General features: G+C 34.6%; 1 protein-coding gene across 2 annotated transcripts; it reads right to left on the minus strand.

Annotated features, from left to right (window-relative positions):
• Window positions 1-269: 269 nt before the first annotated feature.
• On the minus strand, window positions 270-20749 carry LOC129791025 (striatin). 2 transcript variants are annotated; one of them, XM_055828922.1, is made up of 6 exons: window positions 20179-20749; window positions 6209-6626; window positions 5774-5980; window positions 2943-3017; window positions 2164-2872; window positions 270-927 (listed from the first exon to the last, which is right to left on the minus strand). In XM_055828922.1, exons 1-6 carry the CDS (start codon window positions 20464-20466, stop codon window positions 495-497), a joined length of 2130 nt encoding a protein of 709 aa, XP_055684897.1. In that variant the 5' UTR covers window positions 20467-20749; the 3' UTR covers window positions 270-494. The 2 variants fall into 2 exon arrangements, with proteins under 2 accessions (XP_055684897.1, XP_055684895.1); XM_055828920.1 differs by having other exon boundaries at window positions 6173-6626.
• Window positions 20750-24838: the final 4089 nt, after the last annotated feature.

The raw sequence follows: 24838 nt of genomic DNA on the forward strand, positions 1-24838 counted from the left end.
AAAAGGAAAAAAAAATAAGTTGAAGTAAAATATAGAACACGATAGAATTTGATAAAAGTCCTTTGCTATGTCCTTAAATTGCGGTAAGAGTGGTAAGAAGTAGAGGTTTATTTCAAGTTTTTTTTTATCCAATGAACTTTAAAAAATTTCCGGAAAAACAATACGATGGTGCCCTTAAAATCCACACAAATCCTTGTTGCCCACTTAATAATTTGCCGGCAAATATCTTCCCCAAAAATTCAAGCAAAGAACAAACTAAAATTCCTCCCTCACGATCCTACACTATGTTTTTGTTTTCTCTTTATTTTCTTGCTACAATTTCATCTTTTCTACTCTATTTTGCAATTTTTTTTTGTTTTAGAGAGATGTGCTCAATTGAATGACAGTGTGTTTCTTATCTTTTCAAACTCACTCTTTCTGCGCTCCCCACGACGTCCAGACGTCCTCATGAGATTTTATGAACTTTTTTTTTTAATTGTTTTAATTCGCGCACTTTAGACAAAGACTTTGGCAAGAGCATCAGCGCCAGCACTTGCAATATACGGTCGTGATGGATGGAAGGAGACATCCAATATACTCTCATCGAACTTCTTGCGATGAGCCGTAATCTCCTGGACGCACGTCTTATTGTCCAGATTCCACAGGCGTATCGATGAGTCGTGCGATCCCGAAAGGAGGTACAGCCCTTGGGAATCAATGGCCAGACTAGTGACAGCATCCAAATGGGCCACCATCGAGTGCACCAGTGTGCCACTCGTGTTGTCCCAGAATCGAATATGACGATCCTCATGGGCTGTTATTGTGACTGGAAGGAGTGGGTGGCTTATCACGCGATTGATATACTTTGCGAATACACCACCCATCTCCTGTGACGCTTGCTCTAGTTTCACGATGGGTTTTCCCGTTTCTGTGTCATAAATGACGCATCTGTTGCACAAAGAAGAAATAATTTTAATAAGTTTATTCACAGATTTTTTCTTAAAGTAAGTTTTAAATGTATGTACTGGTAAGCTGACCAAGCTTACGAGAGCTGTGTTTCTTTCAGTGTACCAATTTTGTGAGATCAAACTAGAACGCAAATTAATTGAATTACGCGCAAAGTCGGGAAAAGTAGAAAATTCATACTCTAAGAAATCTTTAAAAGGCCATATCTCGAGAACGGATCCGTTAGATTTTCATAATTTTTTTTTATTTGAAAGGTCTTGAAGTCAGCTATAACATATCGAAAAATGAAAAAAAAAATTACGTCGCCATTTTCGAAATATTCGAGTTCGAAATTTTCGAAAATTTTGTTTTTGATTTTTGCGCCTCTTGCGATCATTTCTCGAAGTTGCAATGTTCTAGACATTTGTAGGGTTTCACGAAACCTTTCATTTGCACATGAGTTGATCAATATCGGACTTGTAGAACTCGAGATATGACATGTCAAAGTTGAAACTCAATATTTTCAAAATGGCGACATAAATTGTTTAATTTTTTTTTAATAAATATATGTTATGGTAGGCTATAATATATCAAAATTTGAAGCAAATCGAGAATGGCGTTTTCGAGATATTCATTCCAAAACTCATCGAAAATTTTGTTTTTGATTTTTGGCCCCCTATACTGGTCACTTTTAAGACTTCCGGTGTTCTGGAGAGTTTTAGGGTTTGTTGAGAGCTTTCATTTGAGCCCGAGTTGATCAAAATCGGTCAAGCTGTTTTCAAGTTATAGTCGATTTTCGATAAAAAAATTGGGATGGCCATATTGACTAAACGGCTTGACCGATTTTCGAAAATAAGGTATCGTTGGAAAGGTCTTGATGGCTACAACATATAAAAATTTCAGAGTTTTAGCCATTACAGGGGTTGAGATATAGCGAAAACAAAATTTTTGGGTTATTTTGACCTCATAATCGGATGTCTTCCGGTCGATATATGAACTTTGCCGTTTACAGCAAGTCTCTATCTATCACCGTTCTCTTGCAATTTAGCGTTGAACTCCGGACGGACGGCCGGCCGGCCGGAAAAAAAATTTTTTGGCGCATACGTTTTTTGGAATGTGGGGACCCTAATTCGTGCTCATCCCAAGTTTGAGCCCGATCTGACGACTTTCGATTTTGCTCGGTACACAAAAGCTGTGTCTGAAAGAAACACAGCTAAAAAAAATAGAAAGGAAACTAACCTCGCCGTGGGATAGGCCACCACAATTCTATCAGCTTCGTCACGTACAAAGTCCACAGAGGTGGGTATACCCTCCGTGTCTGATGTGTACGTCTTGAGGAGTGGCGTCTTGGCTTGTGGTGCCCACAGTTTAACCGTACCATCAGCAGATGAGGACACAAGGTGCCCGTGGGTGTGATTAACAGCAAGACCCCAAATGGCATCTGTATGACCCTCGAGTGTACCCTTGAGGACAGTCGGGTCGTAACTGTCGTACGGGTCAATGTTGGAATTTGGCAAATTCCACACATTTATCATGCTATCGAGCCCACCTGAGTAGCATTGCTCACCATTTGTGGACATGGCCAGACATATGACTGGGCCACTGTGCGCACGGAACGTATACAATGGCTCAACATCGAGACTAGCTGACTTCTTTGCTGGCACCGTCTTCTGCAGATTCCACAGCTTTAGCGTATGATCTTCCGATGCTGTAATCAAAACCGGCTCCTGTGGATGAAATGCCAATGCACGTACCCCATCAAAATGGGATCTCAATGTATATTTGGCATTCCATGTCTTCCTATATGATTCCTTGGTATTTGACCCATCATACGCCGTTTCTGCCTCATTATTCACCGTCAGCTGTGCCAATTCACCCAAACCAAGTGACGAATCCACATCTTCATCGCCCGAAATCATATTTCGTCGACTTGGTGTATCGGTGAAACCTACAACACGCACACAAAATTATTTAACTGCCTTTGAGACTTTTTTTTCTATATTTCTACAACAGCTCACCTGTCATGTTGTCCTCGCCTCCAGTTAACATGTTGAGCTCATTGAGGACTTCTTCAGCTTCAGCATCAACATCGTCTGCAAAGAAGCAAAAGGAATCCTCTTTGAGTAAAATTAATGTTGACGCAATTTTACCTTATCTCTACTACAAAATACCTAATGTAGCCGCGAGTTTTAACTTAAGGCGACGTTAAAAAAAAGTAAGACAGCGAATATTTCAAATGAACAGAATCTTATTAGTGGAATAGGTATTAATCTGTCAAAGAAAGTCTTTTTGTTTGTTTGTGATAAGCGAATTCCTCCGAAATCGCTGGGCCGATCGGGATGAAATTCGGTATGGAGTTAGAGGGAGTCTATACGTGTTGCAAGCGCTATGTGCGATTTCACCTCCAACCCCTGTTCAAGGGTCAGATAAAGTTTTTTTTTTAATTTTAAGGAATTTGTCGGGGTATTCAATTATTCACCTCCTCCCCCATATATGTTCGCCGTCCTATTATAGCTGAATAATTGAGTCACTATAACACGGAAAAAAAAAAGTTGTACGGTACAGAAATTGACATATATCCAAGCCAGAAATTCTTATATGTCTCTGCCACGCATAATTTGTACTCGAGCCAGTTATAGCTCCAGTCTCGGCTACAAAAGAATTTTAACTACCTCACAAATTTTGTCATTTTTTTCCAATACACACATAAATATGGTCATTTTCATAAATCATCGGGAAAACTGTGACATTTTCCGACAAATCATGAGATGTTACTGTAAATGGGTCCACAGGAAAATTGCACTTCTTCATAGAAAGTCAACAACATCATCCCATAACCTAATTTTTGAATGTTTTGATTTTTCTCTAAAATTTCTGAGCTAGAAATTTCAAATGCCTGGGAGAGACATAATTCATTTCTACCCTGGACATTATTATATTCTAACGCCAAATAGCTGGGAGAAATATTTTTTGAGTCTACCTTGGCTATTTATTTTTTTCCGTTAAGGCAAAGTCTGAGTCTACATTAGTTAAAAATTGAGTCTACATAAGGCAAAGGCTGAGTCTAAATAAGGGAAAATTTGAGTCGCGATAAAGAAATTGAGTCAACATTAGTCTTTTTCTGACTCACGATTAGATGGAGCCAAAAAAATTTTAGGTCTCAAAATTCTCAAAATTTTGCAAAATTATTTATTTTAGATTTTTTCTCAAGTTTAAAATTTTTTAATTAATCAATTTTTTTGCATTAATGAATCTCAAGAGTTAAAAAAAGGAATGAAAATTGAATATAAAATTCACAATAATTCTAGGGAAAACCAGGACAAGTTAAAATCTTTTTTTTTCTATTCAGCAACGAAAATATTTTATAAAACTCATAAAAAGTTCATTTAAAGTTCTTTAAATCCCTTTTAGATCCCTATAATTCCCATAAATACAATAATCTCGTCATTTGCAATACATAAATGTTGGATTATCCAACATTTGTTGTTGCAAATGACGAATTTCAATAATTGCTATCGCTCTATTCTCTGTTAATCAATATTAAACATTTTGCTAAATCTTCAGGTGGGATTTAAAATTAATAATCCCCTTAAGCTCTCATAATCTCTCCTCAATTCTCGATATATAGGCATAGAGTGATTAAACTAAAGGACTTCCCCCTTCGTGCCAACTCTCAAAAATCATTGGCGGAACAGAACTCAACGTAATATAAATCAAGTAAATTTACCTCACGTGTTTTAATAATTTTGAAATATTTAGAGAGCTATAATTCCTCGTACGAAACGCATAAATTAAAAACTTTGTAACTAAAGGGGTTTTTACATTTTACATCAAGGGACGCGCAATATAATCGTGAATCGTGATGTTTGGTGTTATGGATTAAATAAAAAATGGGGGGAGACAAAATGTTGAGAAAAGCTCTTCTTTTATGAGGTGCTCGTATGCGGGGGAGGTTTTCTTGGGTCCTTGCAAAAATCCCCCTGTTCTTATTCTCCAAGGTAAATATCAATTCTCCCCCAAAATTCCTTATTTTTTCTTCTCCCAATTTGTCTCGTGTATGTAAGAATAAACTGTGTGTGGTGTGAAGTCGACCATTAATGTTTTCACTTTCGTCACATTGTACTTTATATTTCTCTTTCTCTCTTCACAAGTGTTGGTAAACAATGAACCTTCTTAGAAAACTCATAAAGTTAACAATAAATGGATACACAATGCTTTTTTTTTGGAATTGCTTCAGAACCGCGGAAATTAAAAGATATTTCAACGAATGCTTTTTTTTTCTTCCTCTCTTTGCACGGCTGATGGGCATGAAAGTGAAATAAATCGAATTTATTGAAAATTTTGGACAATTGAGAAATTTAAATATTCGTCGTAACCGTCCACTGGGGTGATGAGGAATAATTATGGGTGAATAGGACGATTGAAAATACTTTTAAAAGACTTTTAGATAAAATTAAATTTTGGCATCTTTACCAGGGTTCTTAAATCATACACAAAGTTCTCAAAATGAAAGCCGTTCTGAGAATGTTAATATTGCATTCTTTGAATGAAAGTTTGCAAGTAGAAGTTTTCTTTTTCAAAATTAAATCAAGAATAATTCAATAGGATGCAACTTTGTGATTCAATTCAGACACAACCAATGCAGGAAATATTGCAAATTGACGCAAAACGTACGGACTTTGGAAGCCAAATTGGGGAATCTTCAGTTGGACGTGTGCCGTGAAGAATACAAAGAGGGTAATAAAATAAACATTTTTGGAAATTATATTCAAAATAGGCATATAAAATTTGCACAGGAAGAATTAACAGAAATAAAAAAATGAGATTAATTTGGCATGGGGCGACTCACCTTCATTTGTAAGCATTCCTTTGACATTTCTTTTTCGCTCCTCATCCCCAATCAAATCCAGGTCATCCCCAATTTCATCGTCATCCGACATCTCAACATCGGTTTGTGACAAAAAATCAAAATTTGCCATTACAGCGGCCTCCGAATCGAGTATCATAGCCTCCGTCATATTTGATGGTTGTGCCTTCTTTGCCGGTGTTCGTCGTCCTTTTTTGTTGGATGATTTTTGTTATTTTGTTGATATGGAACAATAAGGAGAGAAAGAAAAGAAATGAAAATGAACGAAGGAACAATGATTAATCTCCTGATGAATTTATTTTTCATTCAATCTAAATTGTGTGAGAGCATCACTTTTGTTGATTGTTGTATGTAGTTTAGGTGGGATGATGGGATACAAACCTTGCGTCTCACTGGCTCTCTTATTGTTCTCATTACCATTAATATTGTTGGGATTTGCATTATCCTCCTGCTGTTCGGCATTGTTGTTGAGCCCCAGCAGGGAGCGCACTCGATTTGCACGTACATCCAAAATTGTTTCCGTATATCCAATCTCAAGGAGATATTGTCGCAAAAGTTGCCTCCCCTGTCGCCAGGTGATATTTGTAACGGACGTAAAGGGTGCTTCTGTGTCCGTGGCCGCCGCCGCTGCAGCCGCTACCTCCAGGGCAGCCGTCTCATCCGATGGTGGTTTAATGTCATCATTCATTGTCGGTGGATCGCAGCCAAATTTCAAACGATGATACTTTGCTCTCTCCTGCCTCAGTGCATATTCGAGCATCTTAATTCGACGAACTAAATCGGACTTTAGGGATTCCTGGCTCTTTCTTTCGCCCAACAGTACAGCAATACGAGCCTACAAAAAAAAGAAACATAAAAAAACATTTTGGGAAATTGTACAAAAAGTGTTTAAGGAAAATTAATTATGAATAGAATTTCAGCAATGTTATGTTTTTCGCACAAGTAACTCTCACACCAAGTTCCCTTCTCCTTGGCTCCTCTCTCGTCCCTTATCGTATTTCCCTTTGCTCTACTCGAAAGTTCTCTCTTTCTAAAGGAATTCATCAGGGGGTTGTACGCGCACCGAGGACTTTAATGGGCCACATAATTCATGAGATTCTTTTACTTGATGAGACCCAGATGGATATTTGCATGATTTTTTTTTTATTAATCACAACACCAAGGATAACGTACTCTTACACAGATTATTCGCCAAAGTTCAACAGTCAAAACTTTGTACTACGTAATTTTAGTCAGGAATTTAATACACTTTAATATATTGTCAAAGTCTTCTGTGACCCACTTCATGAACTTTCGGAGGAATTTGCTGAAGAAATTGAGTTTTAGACATAAAAGAAGTTCTAATATAGCTTCTTATAAGGAAGAGAGGAATTCAGTTTAACTCTTTAAGGTCCACGATCAATCTAGCGAGCTGATTGAACTAAAAATAATTTTTGTGGATTCCTTTGAGCTCAAATAAAACATTTTTGGCAAAAAATCCCAACTCAAAAATTTTCAGGTTTTCGTCCTTCTTAATCCTGTGAGTCCTTGGGGATGGCTTTGTGTGGTCATACAATGATCAGGGATTGTAAAGAACTAGTCTTGTACTAATTTTGACTCAGAATTTATAAAATAACAATATAAAATTAAACATTTTCAAAATCGAGCCTTTGGGTCAGCGTATGACCCAATGGTCCTTAAAGGGTTAAGATATATTCTTCAGAAATGTGAATAAGATGAATAGGTAAAAAGAAAAAGATCCCGTGATGGGACTTGAACCTACGTCCTTTACAAAAAGCTCTAAAATGCTGCAACTAGAACCTCTCGGCTATTTCATTTAGTATTTCTCAAAGTAAAGTACAAACAAATTGTCATTTAAATAGCTCTTTTTAGTCATGCCAAGTCTAATTTATCGATTTAAGTATTTCAAATGACCCCCTTATTAAATTTTGACTCTGAATTATAAATAAATTTGAACAATTCCAAAAAAATAAACACACTTTAGGTCATTCACAATTTTATGAATAATCTCATGGAAAGAGGAAATAAGTTTTAATTTACTACCTTATTTCAATGCAAAAATTTATTATAATCATCATGACTAAGTTTTCCATATTAATCTCAACTAATAATTCTATCTCATTGATTGTTTATGGTTAAGTGTTCACGGTTAGACGACAAATTTCTGAGATGATAAAATTCGTGTTCTAAAAGCATTCCACGGAGCAACCTCATATGGATATCTTTGTGATCACCTTCCATTGTCATCTCGCTCCACAATATTGCTGCAAAAACCAAAAGAATTTTTTCACGCGGTGATTGTAGTAAAAAAAAAATATTGCCGTTCCACCCACGCATTGTCACTTTTGACGCTTCCCAAATGAATTGTTGTGTGTTCATAAAAAGAAAGAGAAGCTTTTCCAATATATTATATTATATATATTGTCCATATGGTCTGTGTGTAGAGAGTGTAAGAAGAAGAGGCAATTATATGGGGGAGAGAGTGAGAGGAGAAATTACAGAGGTGTGTAATCAAATTTCAATTCTGCACGCAAGTCGAAAAGCTAAACCGAATGATGACGACCTAGACGAATAGTTCATTGAATTCTTCACATTTCCTCCCTCGCACATAAAACAATTTTCCCACTCAAACGGCTGAAAACCCGCCAAAGTTTCGATTCTTCCTCTTCTCCAATCCCTCCCCCCAATTCATTCGCAAAAGCACAAAATTCACATTTCTGTGTACAATTTATCATTATTTTGCAAAAAAACATCCACAACCATGACGCCATTTCCTCAATCAAGGACAAAGAAAGTTTTTGAGAGACATAAATGACCTCTCTGTTTTTCCGTATATATGTATGTGGTCAGGCTTTTATGCCCACCAACGCATTTAAGATTTATCTTCTTATGGGAGAAAGGTGGAAAAGGAACACTTAGAGAGCAAAGAAGAAGAAAAAAAATAAGATACGAAAGAATCTCTCGAAAGTCTTCCAAAGTGGTAAAGCTTGAAGAACGAGAAAAGCAAAAGTTGGTCACTCACACATCTTCTCTTTTCTCCTTAATTGATTCTCATTTCTTCAGCACAACACTTCACCTTTTTCAATTAAATGCCAATCTTTCCCTCGCAACGAAAAAGCTTTTTCTTTTTTTTTTTTTAAATTCGCCAACAGAAAAAAAAAGAGATAAGAATTTTATCACAGAAAAAATTATATATCCACAACTAGAGTCCCATCATTTTGCTTGTTCACCACGAGACTAATCACAGACAAATTTCGCAACAAATCTGTTACTACATGCTCCGAACTCACCGATTTTTTTCGCCATGTTCATTACCTTTACTTTCCTCCCATCCACCCACCCTCCCCATAATACTAAACCATCATTGCCCCTCACATTATAGCAAAACGTGCGCGGCTTCTTCTTTTTTTTTCTTTCTGTGTTTAACAACTATTTCACCTCTTTTTACAAAAAAAAAATCCAACAACAACCACAAATTCATATACTACACAGCAAAATTTCCACTCTGCTGCTCAGTGTCCGTGTCAAAAATTAATAATAATTTACGAGCGGTGTAGAAGAAAAAATAAACTTCTTCACTATCCCCAACGATAGCGCGCGAAAGAGATGTCCAAACATTATTGGGTTGATTTGAAAAATCGTTGACTTTCTTAACTTTCTTCTAAAGGAATTTAAATTATTACTAATACAAACTAATAGCTTTATTAGGAGTGATTAAAGAAAACCTGAAAAGAAAGAATATTCTAAATTTAAGGGTTTAGATTAGATAGATAATGTAATAACCGACAGTTATTTAAGAATTCAAAAACAAATCAAAGGAAATAGAACTTAGAACCTAGTTTTTATGCTAAGTAATTTTCTTAGAATATTTTTAATATTTCGACAACACTGAAGATCTTCATCAGGGCTTCAAAACATCGTAAAAATGTTTTCATTCTAAAACTCAGGAATTTATTCAGTGGTTCAAACAAGAACCAAAATATATAGAAAGGATAATAAAACAGTCCAGAAAATTTCAATTAAAGTCTTTCCCATCAGTTTATTGAAAAAATATTTAGAAACCAACCGAATTTATAGGCTAACCATAAAAAAAGCTTCAGCAAAGTAAATGATTAGGAAAATAAGAAATCTTTTTCGCTTCTGGGGAGAAAGTTGTTATTTTATTTTTCACTGCTATAATTTTTTCTTTAAACTTTTTTTTTGTGCCTCTTTTACTGCCCTGCCTTACTTTTTCTTGCACACACGAAATCTCTTGGGTGGCTTCTTCTAATATATGTGTACCACATATGTAACTATATATTTCACTTTATTGGTTTTCTATATAGGCACAAAAAAGGCAGTAAAGGTTAGTCGAAAAGACGCAAAATTTATACATATAGCCATTAAAAGACTTGCAAGTGGTAAAAATCAACCAAATGGATAAAACTTGCTTGTTATCTCTAACTACAATGTTTTTTTTTCCTTTTTATTGTCCCCTCCTAAAACGATGCAATTATGCTCACGTTGAATAGGTAGAGAGAGAGAGAGAGAGTAATTGCACGCGTGGCCATCATGTTGGAAATAAAATAAAGACCAAAAGGGAAGGAAATTCAAGGATCGAAGAATTATTTAGAAGCTAAAACCAACCAAAAATAAATTATTAAAAAAAAATCGTGACATGATGTCAATATTTTAGATCATATTCCACATTTCCTCATGTGAAATTGATATTCTTCTTCCCCTTCTATTTTTTTTTACCTCTTTTATTTCTGAGTTGTGGATCAATTAAATGCTATTAATAGTATAAGATAGTAAAACGTTGTCAAATTCAACAATAAAATAAATATAATAATTTTAGACATGATACACCTTTTTTCGGTAAAAGGAAACAGCACTTTACTGGATAAATTACATAACATTTTATGGATTAAAAAGGTCTCAAGGTCGAATGTATTTAACCCCACAACACAATGCCAAATAAGAGATTGATTGCATGCAAATAGGAACACACTATCGTGGGAATTTCCTCTCAAAATGCTTTCGATGAGCACACCTCATCAATTATGCGTATACAACACCACTCAACTTTTTCTTCTATTATAACGTTTTTTTTTTTCAATTTGAATTGAATGCCAGTTTTTTTTTTAATATATTTAGATCAATTTCCTATCAAATGTATTATGATGCTACCTGTTTTGAGAAAAATTTGTCTAAATGAATTTCACCAAAAATCCACCGCTTGGAAAGCGACTGGAAATTGGATTAGGGTGTGGATGTGGGAGTGACAAGAGGAAGTTCCTAATTTATTTTGTTAATAATCACAATCTCAAATCTTCTCTCGGTAAGGTTCTCACATTTTCCCCCTTTGGGCACTTTATACCTCCTTCCCATGCCTGGTGGGGAAAAGGATATTTAGCCAGGTATTTCATCTTTGGGTTAATAAATGAAAATCGAGGTTTTAATTGAAATTAAACACGATGCCAAAAGACGTACCAACACATCATACTATTTTGCTCCTTTAGCACACATTTTCATCACTTCCATTCTTATTCTGTTTACCATTCTCTCTTGCCTAAAAACCCCGAGTCCTTCTGCACACACACACACAACACACCCACCTGTGCTTGTACCTAAAGTGCGATTAATGTTAATTAGGATCATTGCAAACATCGAGAATTGTTACAACAAAGCTTCCCTAAAGAGCTTTCTCCCTGTGTCTTCAACCACATCATTACAATCCTTTCATTTGAATTGGATTTATTCTTCTCTTTTAAATACAAATAAGAGGAAAATTTTTTATTGAAGTATTTTATCCAATTAAATTCTTTTATGATCTCAAAGGAGAAAAAATAAATGCGGTGTTATATCGAAAAAAAGGGTATAGCGCAGAAATGACATAAATAACAATTCTCGCGAGTGCAATTGGCAATTAAGTTGCTGACAATTTCAATTAAATTGCTGTCCACATCAATATAGTGAATGACGAAAAAAAAGTCGTTCTCAAAACATTGCCGAGAGTCGCTTAATAATGCAAAAAAGACTTTGGACTTTTGTGGGTCAAATATCTATTGATTAAATTATGTTATGTACATACATATCTCACATACAAATTCTTCGCATAAAACGCAACATAAAATCATTATTGTTTTATATTGTCAATGATTTTTTTTCTTACACTAGCTCAATGTCTAAGGAAAAATGTGATTTATCTGAATAAAATCAGGGATTCCATTGATCTTTGAAGACACACGCAATTTAGCATTGATAAAATTCTATCGCAATTCCTATCGTCTCTTCATCTTTGCTTAATGTTTATGTGCCATCGATAGAGGTTTACATGTACATATATTTTATGTAGTGAAGGAAGAGAAAATGATATCTCACTGGATTCATCGATTAACGATAGAATAGGGTGTTCAAACAAAACTGTCGAAAGGACGTAGAATTTTCTTTGAAGTTCGTCTTTTCGCCATTTTTCCTACCAACATTTTTAAAGTAATTTTTTTTAAAAAAACCAGTAACAGTATAATAAATATATTTATCTTGAAGAATTTGGATGCATTTTCAATGCAACATCCTGTATTGGATGCATGTATCTGTGCAATGTACATAATAATGTAGAAGACATGGAGAAGAAAAATATATAAATCTCTCCCCTATTTTTCTCATTCCTTCGGAAAACCCATTCCACGCGCAGCAACACCAATTGAGACATTACAGCACTCAATGTGAATCTTCATTGCAATTTGCGCGTGAAAAATTGTTTACGATATTCATTTTCAATTTTCCCCATGCCAAGAAGCAATTCTTTCGCTCAACTTGGTTGCTTTTATAAAATTTTATGGTTTCCGTCATTTACTGATTTTTCGATCATTTTTTTTGTACAAAAAGAAAATTACGTTTAAAGGGGCAAAACCATTCGATTTATTCACAAGAGACTAATAACACATCAACCATTCATTTCTTTTCTGCTGTTTCATATTATAAGACAATTTTTGCAAAGTTTCTTCAATTTCTTTCAGTCATTTTTCATACATTCCTCGTCACTCCTTGTGTTTAACATTTCCTCATTTATAACACCCCCCTGCCACCCTCTGTAAGCATCCATCGTCTTTGCATCATTATAGCACATTACACCCCCTTATATCATTTTCAACCAAGAATGTCATTTTCTTGTTTATGCGTTCCTCTCGCACCGATCACCATCTCTTCCATTTCCTCATGCTCCTCTTTGGTTTCTTTCCCATTTCTCCTTTACACGGATAAACGCTCCAAGGAACGTGGAAGCCACAAATAAACAAGAAATATTCGTATTTCAATATTCTGAGAGGACGCAAATAGAGGCACATTCAAGCCATAGGCTGAAAAACATTCATCCAAATACTCATTCAAATCTTTTCCAATTCCTATTGACATTTTCTCGCAGCAAAAGGGATAAAGCGTCACAAACCAATAAATCAATTCCTGTTAGTAGGAAATTTATTGCTTCATCCTTATTTACTTGAGAGAGTTCAATAAATATTTTGATGATTTATATACAATTTTAAGGTGATTATTTATTACAAAAAGGCATGTTTCATTGACAGGTATTGATTTGACAGAAGTTACATTGACAGAAACAATTTTGACATAGGTCGTCTTGACAGATATTGCGTTGACAGGTGTCACTTATTAAGGCAAAGGCATTAAATAGTAATCTACATTATTTCATTTAACTGGCATTGTAATTACTCAGGTTTGTTTTTAATAACAAATTATTTAGCAATTTTAGTATATAGTAATATTTCAAAGATAAACAAAAATATATAGGTACCTACTAAGTGAGAGAACTGTTATAAATATTTATATTTTGTTATACCCTCCGACGCGTGTCAACGCTCTGAATGCCGGGTACGCGTACAAAGCCACATTATGTTAAATGTTTTAAAAAATAAGAAGAATAAATAGGTAATAAAATGTGACGTAAAAATTCATATTAGACCTATTATGAGAAGTTCAAACTCATTATACATTACACACTTATACATTTTTTAATGAACTTGAAATAGTTTCCAGAGTGAAGTGTGCGCCATGAAAAAAAATCTACAATGTAAAATAAATGTTCAGTGAAGAAGATATCCATGGTGGACGAACTCCCATAATAAACTAACTTCTTATATATAGAAAATGTTGAGGGTGTGGTAGATGTATGGTGCTTTTTTTGGGATATACTCCAGCGGAAATGATGAGGGTATGAGAGGGATTTTCTGTGCGTAGGAACGTCCTCTGGTGGGAATCAAAGTGCCTTTTTAGGTGAGCCCAAGTAAAAGAGAAAGAGACATTACACACAACTCACTGTCAGGGTAAATAAATAAACGTGGAAAATATTGGGAAATTTTCCAAGGGTAATTTATTTACATTTATTTCTCTTTAACCTGCTAAAAATCCTTATATGCCCATTCCTATTTATATCCTTGAGGCAATTTTCCTGGCGTGAAAAGAGACTTTTATACAACAATTGAAAAAACAAAATGCAAAATATACTTCTGTATAACTTACGCAATCTTCATCTATCTAATCGATTTGCTTCTCTCTGCTATATGCTACGCATCTTTCCAATTTAATCATATTTTCTTGTGCCCCTTCTATACCACGGAGAATTTACGTGTGTGAGAGAGAGAGATGGGGAAAAACTTCCATATACGTACATTGTCTTATACAATCTTATCAATTGTCACCTTGAGAATTGATAAAGGTAATTTTTGTCCTCTTCAGAAAATTGTCTCATATATTGACTTCCAAAGCAAGCAAAATTTCCATTGATGTTGATACAGTCTTTTGTGACTTTGAATAGATAGAGCATACACGCGAGGCACGAAAAAAAATTAAGAAGCTCTCCATGGAATACAAAATATGTATGGAAAAAACTAAAACGTCAACAGTTTAAGATTTAATCTGTAAAATGGTAATTAATAGTTATGCTATAATTAATTACAATAATCCCTCAATGTGCTAAATTTGCATTTATTTTCCTTCGTCTCTGCAGTCTCTTTCTCTCACCTAACATAGTCACTCACATAGAACACATTGAATTGTTGAACTTATTATTAAAGTTACGTGAAAGACTACTATTAAATAGATTTCACAGTTTCATCTGCAGGAAACACATAAAAGAAAATTTTCAAACTTGTTTTACATGCTCCAGCGTAAAGGAAAATTATTTTAAATTACATGTGGGTCACAGTGCTGAAGTTTTGTGAAATGAGATATATTTTAATACGTAGGTTTATACTATGTCAATTGTATAAAGTGAGTCTTTTAAATACTATTTGTATAAATAATGAAGTTTCTCCTTATGATGAGGAACTTGAAGGCAAATATTTTGTATTAAACAACGTTTTCGACCTTAATTTCGTCTTCGACATTGTACTTCATCAGGCCTTATAAAAGAATTTCTTGAACATTTATAAAATTCCAATAGTTTCAAAGCCCTTCACCTATTCATTTGTACTATCGATGGAAGAATTCTTCCGCGGGCATTTGCCTCCATTTCTCGCAATATCGATTTTGATTTCATATCATCATCGGATGCGACATCAACTTGATTCAATTGACAACACATAATATAACATTGTCGCCTCCCCTCCCAGAATTTTCCACTCATTCCCCTAAAAAACATTTTCTCGTCGTTTCATCAATCAGTCACTTCTCTCATTAGAAATTCTGTTGAGTGTCGCAAAAAGGCTCACCGAGCACTCAATGTTTTCTTCTTCAGTGAAAGTACATACACCAACCCCAACCCTTTTCTTTTGTGCCTTTTAGTCATCCCATTTCCTCGTTGTGACGCCAAGAGTTCAGGGGTTAATAGAGTATTTCAAATGAATTTTGTCTCGTCTGGGTGAGAGCACGAAAACAATATATTGATGTGGAAACAAGCAATTTTGGGAGAAAAAAGTGAATTAATTGAAACTAATCTAAAATCATTTATGGAACAGCTGTTAATTGCAATCTTCCACAATCTAATCAAGATATTCCAAATGAACAACATTAATATGCAAATAATGTTAAAGTCAATAAAACTGTATAAATCGATTGATTCTCATTCATCGCACATTTAAGGTTCTGGAAAACTTATTTCCATTCGGAATGTGTGGAATGTCATTGAAAAAAAAATCTTGTGTAGTGTTTAAGAAACTTTAAGACTTTAATTTCTTGCAATAGATCTTGATGTCATTTCTATTCTTGGATACATTTAATTAGTATTTCAATTCCAGTTTTACATTGAGGCAAATTAATGTACTCTGCGGTGTCGTCATAATGTATTCCAATTTAATAAAAAGAAAACACATAATAATCACACATCCGTCCTAAAAAAAAAGGGTATCTTATCTCTAAATTCAAACAAACATTTGGAAGAAAACATTAGAGTTGTCAAACATCGACAATCAAACAAGTGATCTCCATTTAATGTTTTGGGGACATTCTTCAAAATAAAAAAACTAAGAACAACAAAAAATGCTCAAAGATTTTTTCAAGATGAATATTGCGGTGTTTTTGTAAAGAGTAAAATGCTAATCTATTCAAATTCTTTCTAGATGAATAATCAAAGCCGTTATTCGCAGAGAATTTTCGCGAAAAAAATAAGAGTTCATTCAGAAGAAATCTGAAAGATGTTGCGAAGAGTCCATAACCTCCATAAAGAACAAGCAAATGATGTATTCCAGATTCACCTGAAGAAAAATACCTCAAAGAAAAGTGATATGAGGGAAATCTATTTTTTTCTTCATGTAATATTGATTTTCTTTTTATACACGTGTTTCAAAGGTATCAAATCCATCAGATCGGTTACCCTGAAGCTGTTTTCCTTTAGTAAAAGTTCTTGAAATGAAGAACGATGAGGATAATAATCGATTAGTTTCAAAAAGATACTATTAGATACGAATTTAGGTCATCCGTGATTATTTTACACTAGCAATAATTCAGATTCTTGTAACAAAAAAAAAACGCGTTTTTATTTCAAACTATACGAGGGATTGTACGATTATGAGGATGAGGCATTTAAATATTTTATTCGGTTAATTATTTGAAGTAAACATTTAATAACTAATTACAAATTTAGTATAAAATTATCCAATTTGACGAAATGCAGAGAATCAGTCAAAATCGGATAACTAAAACCAAGATTCATCGGCTGCAAAGTATTATTATTATTTTTTTGATCCACTTAGGTACGTACATACATACATTTACAATGCAGTAAACTCAAATTGTAAATTAATAATTAACAACATAAAATCTTTTGGATTCGTGTTTGATTTGACAATTTTTTAGGTTAAAGAGCTACAAAATTAGTCAAAATCGGATAATTAGAACCAAAATTCATTTGCAGAAAAATAAAATTATAAATTAACAATTAATATCAGTCAAGCATATGTTTGAAATCTTTTAGACTGATGTTCAATTTAACAAATTTTTAGGTTAAATATGTAGATCCAAAATTAGTCAAAATCGGATATAGGTTTTTGAAAACGATGATTTTGGCTAAATAAGTTGTTTTGAAGATAGTTTTAAGAAAACTTTTCTTTAAGCTTATTTATAGTTTTTAAATAAATCAGCAGATCTTATTAAAATCACTTCAGTGGATAAGTTTTATACCTAAAGAAATACAGAAATTAATAACATTTAATTTTACATTATTCTCATACGTAATATGATTTCATTTATTCAATAATTATTATTTATTTTATAATTCAATTTAAAAAATTAGGAATGAAAGCATTTTTTTAAAAGGTTTTAATTAAAAACAATAATAATTTTTTTTTCAAGTTCCAAGTAATTTCATTCCAATAAAATATATTTTTTTAATGTTATTGTATACATATTTCAATAAACTATTCGAAAGTCATGTCTTTGCTGACGAAAGAGAGAAAAAAATGCAAAAACTTTAAAAAAGAAGTAAAATTTCTGATTGATTGAGTTTATTGGTTGAGTGAAAGAAAAATAACAAATAATAGTGTCGGCAAAATAGCGGGGAGATGTATTTATGTGGGATTCTCATGTATGTATGTATACAAAGCCCATAAACACCCATCGTGTTTTTAATGATTGCATTTACATGACCTTCTTCAATGAAAAAAAAAAAGAGTATATCCACTCCAAATGCCGACGAGGAGGGTAGACGCATTGATTCTGTCTGCAATCGAATCACAAATTAAAATCAATAAATTAAGTGTTTGCTCTCACAGAGTCTCGGGGGGTGTGTATTGTTGGTCAACTTTTATATACATACATTTCCCATCTCTTTCAGTCTTCTCTTTCTGTGTGTCACTCATGTTGGAATTTGTGTTTTATTTCCCCGGCAAATTCTTACGAGAGACATTGAAATGTACAAATAGAATATTTCATTTTACATCCCACCAATACGCAGCATAGATATCGATTTATTTTTAGGGGGTTTTATTTTAGACTTTCAAACTACTTCTAAGTTATATTTTTTTATTGTGTACCTTCCTATATGTTTGAACTTTCTCTCAAACGATTTATTTTAAAAGCTATTTTAAGAGTAATTTATTTCAGTTTATTTTCGTGTATACATCATCTGTTGATGACACAATTGAAATGAAAAAATAAATATATTGTAAATCAATTTGAAAGTCCTATTGCATTTTAGCCAGTGAGTTTACTCTAAAACCATTCTTGAGTGCACATTGTTGAACAAGTGTGATGTAAGTGCCACTTGTTTGAAGTCTTCCTTGTTATTTCTTACCAACGTTGAGAACCATTTCTTTCCATATACTTTGGTGTGTATTTTATGGCAAAGTTACTTTTTATTACAATATAGGAGAGAGCATTGATAAAGTGGATTTGAACCATCACAAGAAATATAAGGAAACTCTTAAATTACATCCTGGCGCAGTCTTGATGTTTCTCTTTTTGAAAAATCCTAGGTCATGGTTCGTTCTTCAAGGTTTGTTTTATCAATATTTTCATTTTTTTTTCTTTTTTTTATGATAATTAAGGATTAATAAGTTTTAGTAAATTTTAATATGAAAGACTTGTTCTTCTGGGGCTTCTGGTGTATTGGGTAAAGCATTAAGTTCTCAAAAAAAAAACATCACAAGAAAATTATGGCTTCAAGAAAATTAAGTAAATAAAATTATCCTTAGGTTAATTTAAAAATTGATCACCAACAAATAAAATTTCTTGAGATCTAACTAAACAAAAATATTAAAAAAAAAAAAGAATAAAATAAATCGGCTAGACAAATGATAAGAACAAGTCTGAAAAGAACCAGAATAAAGCCAACAGACAGCTGTCTATTAAATTCAATTAATGATGATAATAAACTTCTTTTTCAGACTTCTTATATTTTTCTTAAAAAAAAAATGATAAAGACAATCTCCTAATGGGATTCTTAATCTCGTTATCTTCACATTCTTCTAACTGTTTTCATTTCTTTTGAACATTTACATTGTCTTATATGTATTCGGCAAATTCTTTTGATGTTTGCATTCTAATTTAATAAGAAACTTACAACATCGCTCATTTCTTGAGATTTAATTTGTCTTTAAGGAATTGCAAATAAATCTTCCTATTTTAGAAAAGAAATATCCCTCCTTTTAATTGTACTTTCAGTGGACCACAACCCTCGCATATAAACATTTCCTTTTCCTTGAACCCTCGATGGGAACATTCCACTCACAATAAATCCACAACAGATGCATTCTCAAGGGGCAAATTGATGGCCCCAAGAGAATCTTCCGCAGATTCCCGCGAATGTGTGAGTCTCGGTCGCAAGTGTGGCGACAGAGACAAAGAGACTGGAAGATTGGAGTGGCTTTTTCATTGACTCTTCAGGCCACACTTCCACGGCAAGACGGTGACATTGTGACGTGGAGTGTCGGCTGGGAGTGGATTTAATTAAGCTGACATCGAGATTCTTTCTTCTGCTGCACAATTAACACCATTCACAAAATATTGCAGCGGAGAATGCTCCAGTTCGAGAGGAGGATGGGGATATGTTTTCCGGAGAATACTCGTGGAAAAGTTTCGAGCGATAGAGAAAATTTTGCAAAATGAGGAATTTTTCGCACAAAAAGGTTCGCCTCTCCGAAGAGAGAGGCTCTCTTGTGGGACAAAAGATTCACGGATGCTGCGCAAGATGCTCGTGCCTAAATGGAGACTTCCGGGTAATTATGGGGGGCACTTGTTGTGGTTATAAATTGAATGGGGGGAATTTGGGGTACAAGCTGTTCACAACAGTGGGGCGGAGGCGCGAGAGAATTTCTTCCGATTAGGGGGCGACACCATTTTGTGATGGAAGAGAGTGAAGTAAGAGAGCGTGAGAGAGTGCGCTTGCTCTCGAGAGAGCACAAGTTTTCCTGCCCTTTTTCGGGGCTCTTCCGGGATGGTGTATGCGGGATTCTTACCTGCAATTCTGCCCTGTCGACATCCCATTGGGAGCGGTCATGCTCAAATCGCGCCCATTCATGCTGTATGAAGTGGAGGATACCAGGAATTGTGTAGAAATGTCCACTCGTCGGGTTAGTTTGATTATCATCCTGCTGCTGCTGTCCCTTATTGTTAATGGCAGTCGAGTTATTGCCACCCATTTGCGATGAGACCACCACACCGCTCATGGCACCTCCACCACCGTTCTGATGGCCAAGAGCTGACGAATTTTCATCCATTTCTTTGGTGCTGCGAGTTATTCTCATGACATGTCCACCATTATTGGATTCTTCTTCTCAAACGCGAAAACTCGCCACGGACCTGCCTGACGCCCCGTATCGACCACAATTCACACCCAATTACCACAATGCACAAAAACGTTGCCAATTATGCACCCTTTATCCGCAATAAGGCGTGTTTTCCTGCGCTTTTCACCACACTTTTCCACAAAAATTATTTTACACAAAGTTTTTTTTTACACTTTTTTATTTTTCGCGAGAAGCCTTGTCTCCCCGAAGAGGTCGCTCCGAAACGTGTCCACAAACAAAACAAAAGGGGATTTTCCCATGGAAGTGCCATGGAGGATTCATTGGAAATTTTCGAACATCAAAAGTTCGAATATTAGTGTGTCCCAAAAATGTACAAAAACCCGTGAAAACTTTTGCATTTTTCTGGCTTTTCTGTTATAATTTAGTAGAAAATGTATTTTTCACACAAACTTTGATATATTTCAGAGTTTTTAGCATAAAAATAATGCAATTCTGCGAAAATATCGTGCAAAAAGCACCCTTCGGCATAAGTGCGTGCCATGAAGTGTTCGCCAATTCGAATTAGGCGCCTATTTGTAAGTTGAGGTTTTTGCTTGATTAGTCGACGATGTTGTCTAACAGCGGCACATAACGTCTGGCCCAAATAATAACATTTTAAGTTTAACGAACTTTTTTTGGCATTTTGACAAAATTCGTGATTCTCTTGTTTTTTTCCCAAATTTTTGGGCATAGAACACATTTTTGGGGCTCCTGGAGCACCTACGGATAATCCGGGGTTCCCGGGGAACCGCCATGTGCGGAAATTGGGGCCCGCAGAAATTTTGACGGTTGAAATTAAAAATTCGAAATTTTGACGGTTGGGGATTTTACACGCACTTTTTTTCCCGGAAATGGATTTTCGCGAACTTTTGGAATTTTTGATGCCAATCGATGCGGCGTCGCTTCCTGGTCACAAAAAACACAATTTCGCTGGGAAATTCAGCGGAAAACGCGAAAAATTGCGAAAAAATGAAAGTGTGAGGGAGACGGATAGCGGTGAAATGAATCCGTCTCATTTTCTCTCCAGGAAAATGTACCAAAAAGGGCGCCAAATTCAAAAGTAGTCAAAAAAGCATGAAAATTATATGGGGGCGCTACGAAGGGAGGCTCTGGGGGGGAAATAAGAGTCAATTCTCAACCAAAATACTTGAAAAGTATTCTTTTTAATTCGAGGGTTGGAAAATACACTATACTAAGTCGAGTTAGTATAGTATATTTTTAACGTATTTTTCGATAGCTTTTGATGTCCTTCATCTTCCCTCAAAATGACAAATTCGAATATTTGTTCCCTACAAAGTTACAGCGAAAACTGTAAAAAATTTTACATAAGAGGCAATGTAAATCTCAAACTTCAAATCGCTCTCCTGAAAATCAACAAAAATGAGTTAGTATAGTATATTTTCCAACCCTCGAATTAACCCATTTTAATTTTATGAAAATAAAAAAAAAATGCTACTTCTATGCTCTTAACCTCTAGGCCGCCAAGCGGGGTCGTTGAACGACCCCAGCCCTATATTTCGTGCTATAACTTAATAAATATAAAAGATAGCGTTCCCATCTTTTGGAAATAAGTTCCTTGGTTATCTGAGGAGGTTGTGTAAAAATTTCAGCTCAATCCGACCACCACAAGAAAAGTTATTGAGGAAAATGTAGAAGAAGGGAATTCAAAAATTGGTGTAACGGCCATGCTGCGGAAAATTTCTTAGAATGAAGTTAGTCACATCATAAATCATATGATTGAAGGGAGTTGAAGGGTTGTGTTTACTTTCTCACTTTACCTTCTCAGTGTCAGAATTTTCGCGAATAAGTAACATAAACAACATAAAACATAATTAGAAGCATATAAATGTGCAAAACAATAAAGAATATTCGAGAAATATTGCCATTTATCACGCTGCGGGAAGTGAGGGGAATGTGGGGAAGTAGTGAAAAAAAAATAGCAGTTGCGGTCAACTTCGTGGCAAATTTCTCACGAAGAAAGTGTGAAAAATGAGTGAAAAATGTTTTTCCCTAATATCTTCTTCTGCGTGTTTCCGGGTGGCGAATTTGTGATGCAAGGGGCAAGAGGACTATATAAGGAGTCTAAAGGTAGTGACCCGACAGTTCCCGGTTTTATAGTTTATGAGAAAATCGACTTCCTTCTTGGGGTCGTTCAACGACCCCACCTTGGCGCTCTAAGGAAGCTCCCAGGTCTTGGCGGCCAGCAGGTTAAAAGTATGTAAAGAAATTTTTTGAGCGTATCTACTAAACTAAATAAAGAGTATACAATAATGGACAAAGTGGACAAATCTGGGTTAAATAATGTACATAAACTACATACCTACAATTTGATACTAAAAATTATATTTATTAATTACAATTAATTCTCATTTGCTTTTTTATCAAAAAGATTACATTAAAATAATGCAAATATATTCTGGAAATTAATATAAAATATAATAATTAATTTTATTGCATTCAGTGGAGCAGAAAACATATTATAATTAAGGAAATATTTGTGCTTGAAAATGGAATTGAATGGTAAATATATCCTTCTTCCCTTTTTGGGTTGGAACAATTCACATTTTTCATTCATTTATTATTCGACTGGCATTTTGGGAAAGTAGCTTCTCCGCCAAATTCAGTTCACTGATAAATATTTACTTAATTCCCATCATATTGCAAATGATAATTCTGCGCCAAAAACCCGCTTCCATACCCCAAAACCGCCCCCACGATGAAATTCGGGAAAAGGTCGAGATGGGGTGGGGTGGTGGTGTACACAAACTCTTTGGGGCTCAGGATGGATCCTCCGGAGGGTGAGTGGTGCGCCCATAAATCTTCTTCTTCAGCATGTGTGTGGTTTTGGGCGCGCAATATTGAGCAAGTGCTGTGGTGCCATCATTGAATGGATTCACAGAGAGCACACACAGTGAGTGGATTGTCTCACCGAGTGCTTCCAAAATGAAATGCATTTTGCAGGTCTGTGCACCCAAAGCAACAACCCATCACGGTGGATGACAAATTACACCCCCACACTGCCGCATTTTATTGCTGCGCTGAACTCAAACAGATGGTTATGATTGGGAACTATTGCAGCATTAATGATGAATGCTTTTGCGATTTTATCATATTTGTATGCGCACGTTATCATTCACTCGTTAATAAGCTCTCTAAAATGTATGTATGTGAGTGACCAAATGCTACGTTTCCCATATACTATTACCTCACTATTTTCTACTTATTATATGTTTTTTTTTAAGTTTTTCTTTTATGAATCGAATGAATTGCGAATTGTACTTTTTTTTTTACAAAATTCAAAAACCTAAATGTTCGATATTTCAATGAATTTCTAAATGAAAAATTTATTAGGTGAGGATAAGGATCAAACAAAAGATAATTCAGTGTCTTCGTCTTTAAAAAAATATATAATTTAACCAACTATATTATACTCTGAAAGAACAAAAGCTTCATTTTGTGCCAAAGCTCCGTATATATTGAGAATGGAATTGAAAGAAAAGAAAGTAAATTATTATTTTTAAAGTATTTTTTGAAAAAATCAATTTTCTTCTGGTACTCGCAGAAAGCACAAAAAAAGCTCCCGAAGAAAATTGCAAGAGCAATTCGATAAATAACAAATGAGCTCAAAGAGGAAAGTGGGAAATTGAAGCGCGCGAGAAAATATTTGTCTTGATAACCAAAGAATTCTCATATACGGAGAGGAAAAATCAGCAAGAAATCAAATAAGGGATGGTCACGTTATTTTGGAAACTCGGGGACTTTTAAGAGCGATTTTCAAGCCAATTTTTAAACCAAAATTTTGAAATCTGCTTGCACTCTAGTTAAATGGCCAAATACTGATAAGAATTCAGTATTTTTGATTTAGAAAATAAATTTTTGTGCTCAAAAAATTTATTTGAAATTCTCACATTTTGGCCATTTTGTTCCTGTAGAGTTTCCAAAATAACGTGACCATCCCTTATATTGCAATCTTCTTGGAAAAGTTTGGCGGGGTGTGAAAAAGATGGGAAAAATGGGAAAATGTTTGAAAATAAATTTCTATCCCGCGCAGAGATGCATTTGGGGGTGGAATTTTCTACACGAGAACAGCAATAAAAAGTCATGAAAATCTCCGTGAAATAGGAATTTTTGCTAAAATTCTTTTCTCAGCCCACGAAGAATTTTTTTTTGTAGTGGTTTGGGATATGGAATATTAAATTTTTCAACATCTCTAGCAAAATTTAATTTTTTTCAAAAATATTTACCTGACTTTTGAACTTTGCAAAAAGAAACCAGAAGAATTTTCTTTGATAAAAAATTGCTCTTTTAACCTTTTTTTCTTTCGAGACGT

The sequence above is a fragment of the Lutzomyia longipalpis genome, chromosome 2, assembly GCF_024334085.1.
Source record: "Lutzomyia longipalpis isolate SR_M1_2022 chromosome 2, ASM2433408v1".
Taxonomy (NCBI): Eukaryota; Metazoa; Arthropoda; class Insecta; order Diptera; family Psychodidae; genus Lutzomyia; species Lutzomyia longipalpis.

Excerpts from the sequence above, each read along its gene's own strand:
- LOC129791025 (XM_055828920.1), bottom strand. The coding sequence starts at position 20,466 with ATGAGAATAACTCGCAGCACCAAAGAAATGGATGAAAATTCGTCAGCT. Across the intron at positions 6,627-20,178 it reads TCGACAGGGCAGAATTGCAG|GCTCGTATTGCTGTACTGTT; the intron begins GTAAGAATCCCG and ends TTTTTTTTGTAG. Across the intron at positions 928-2,163 it reads GTGGCCTATCCCACGGCGAG|ATGCGTCATTTATGACACAG; the intron begins GTTAGTTTCCTT and ends TTTGTGCAACAG.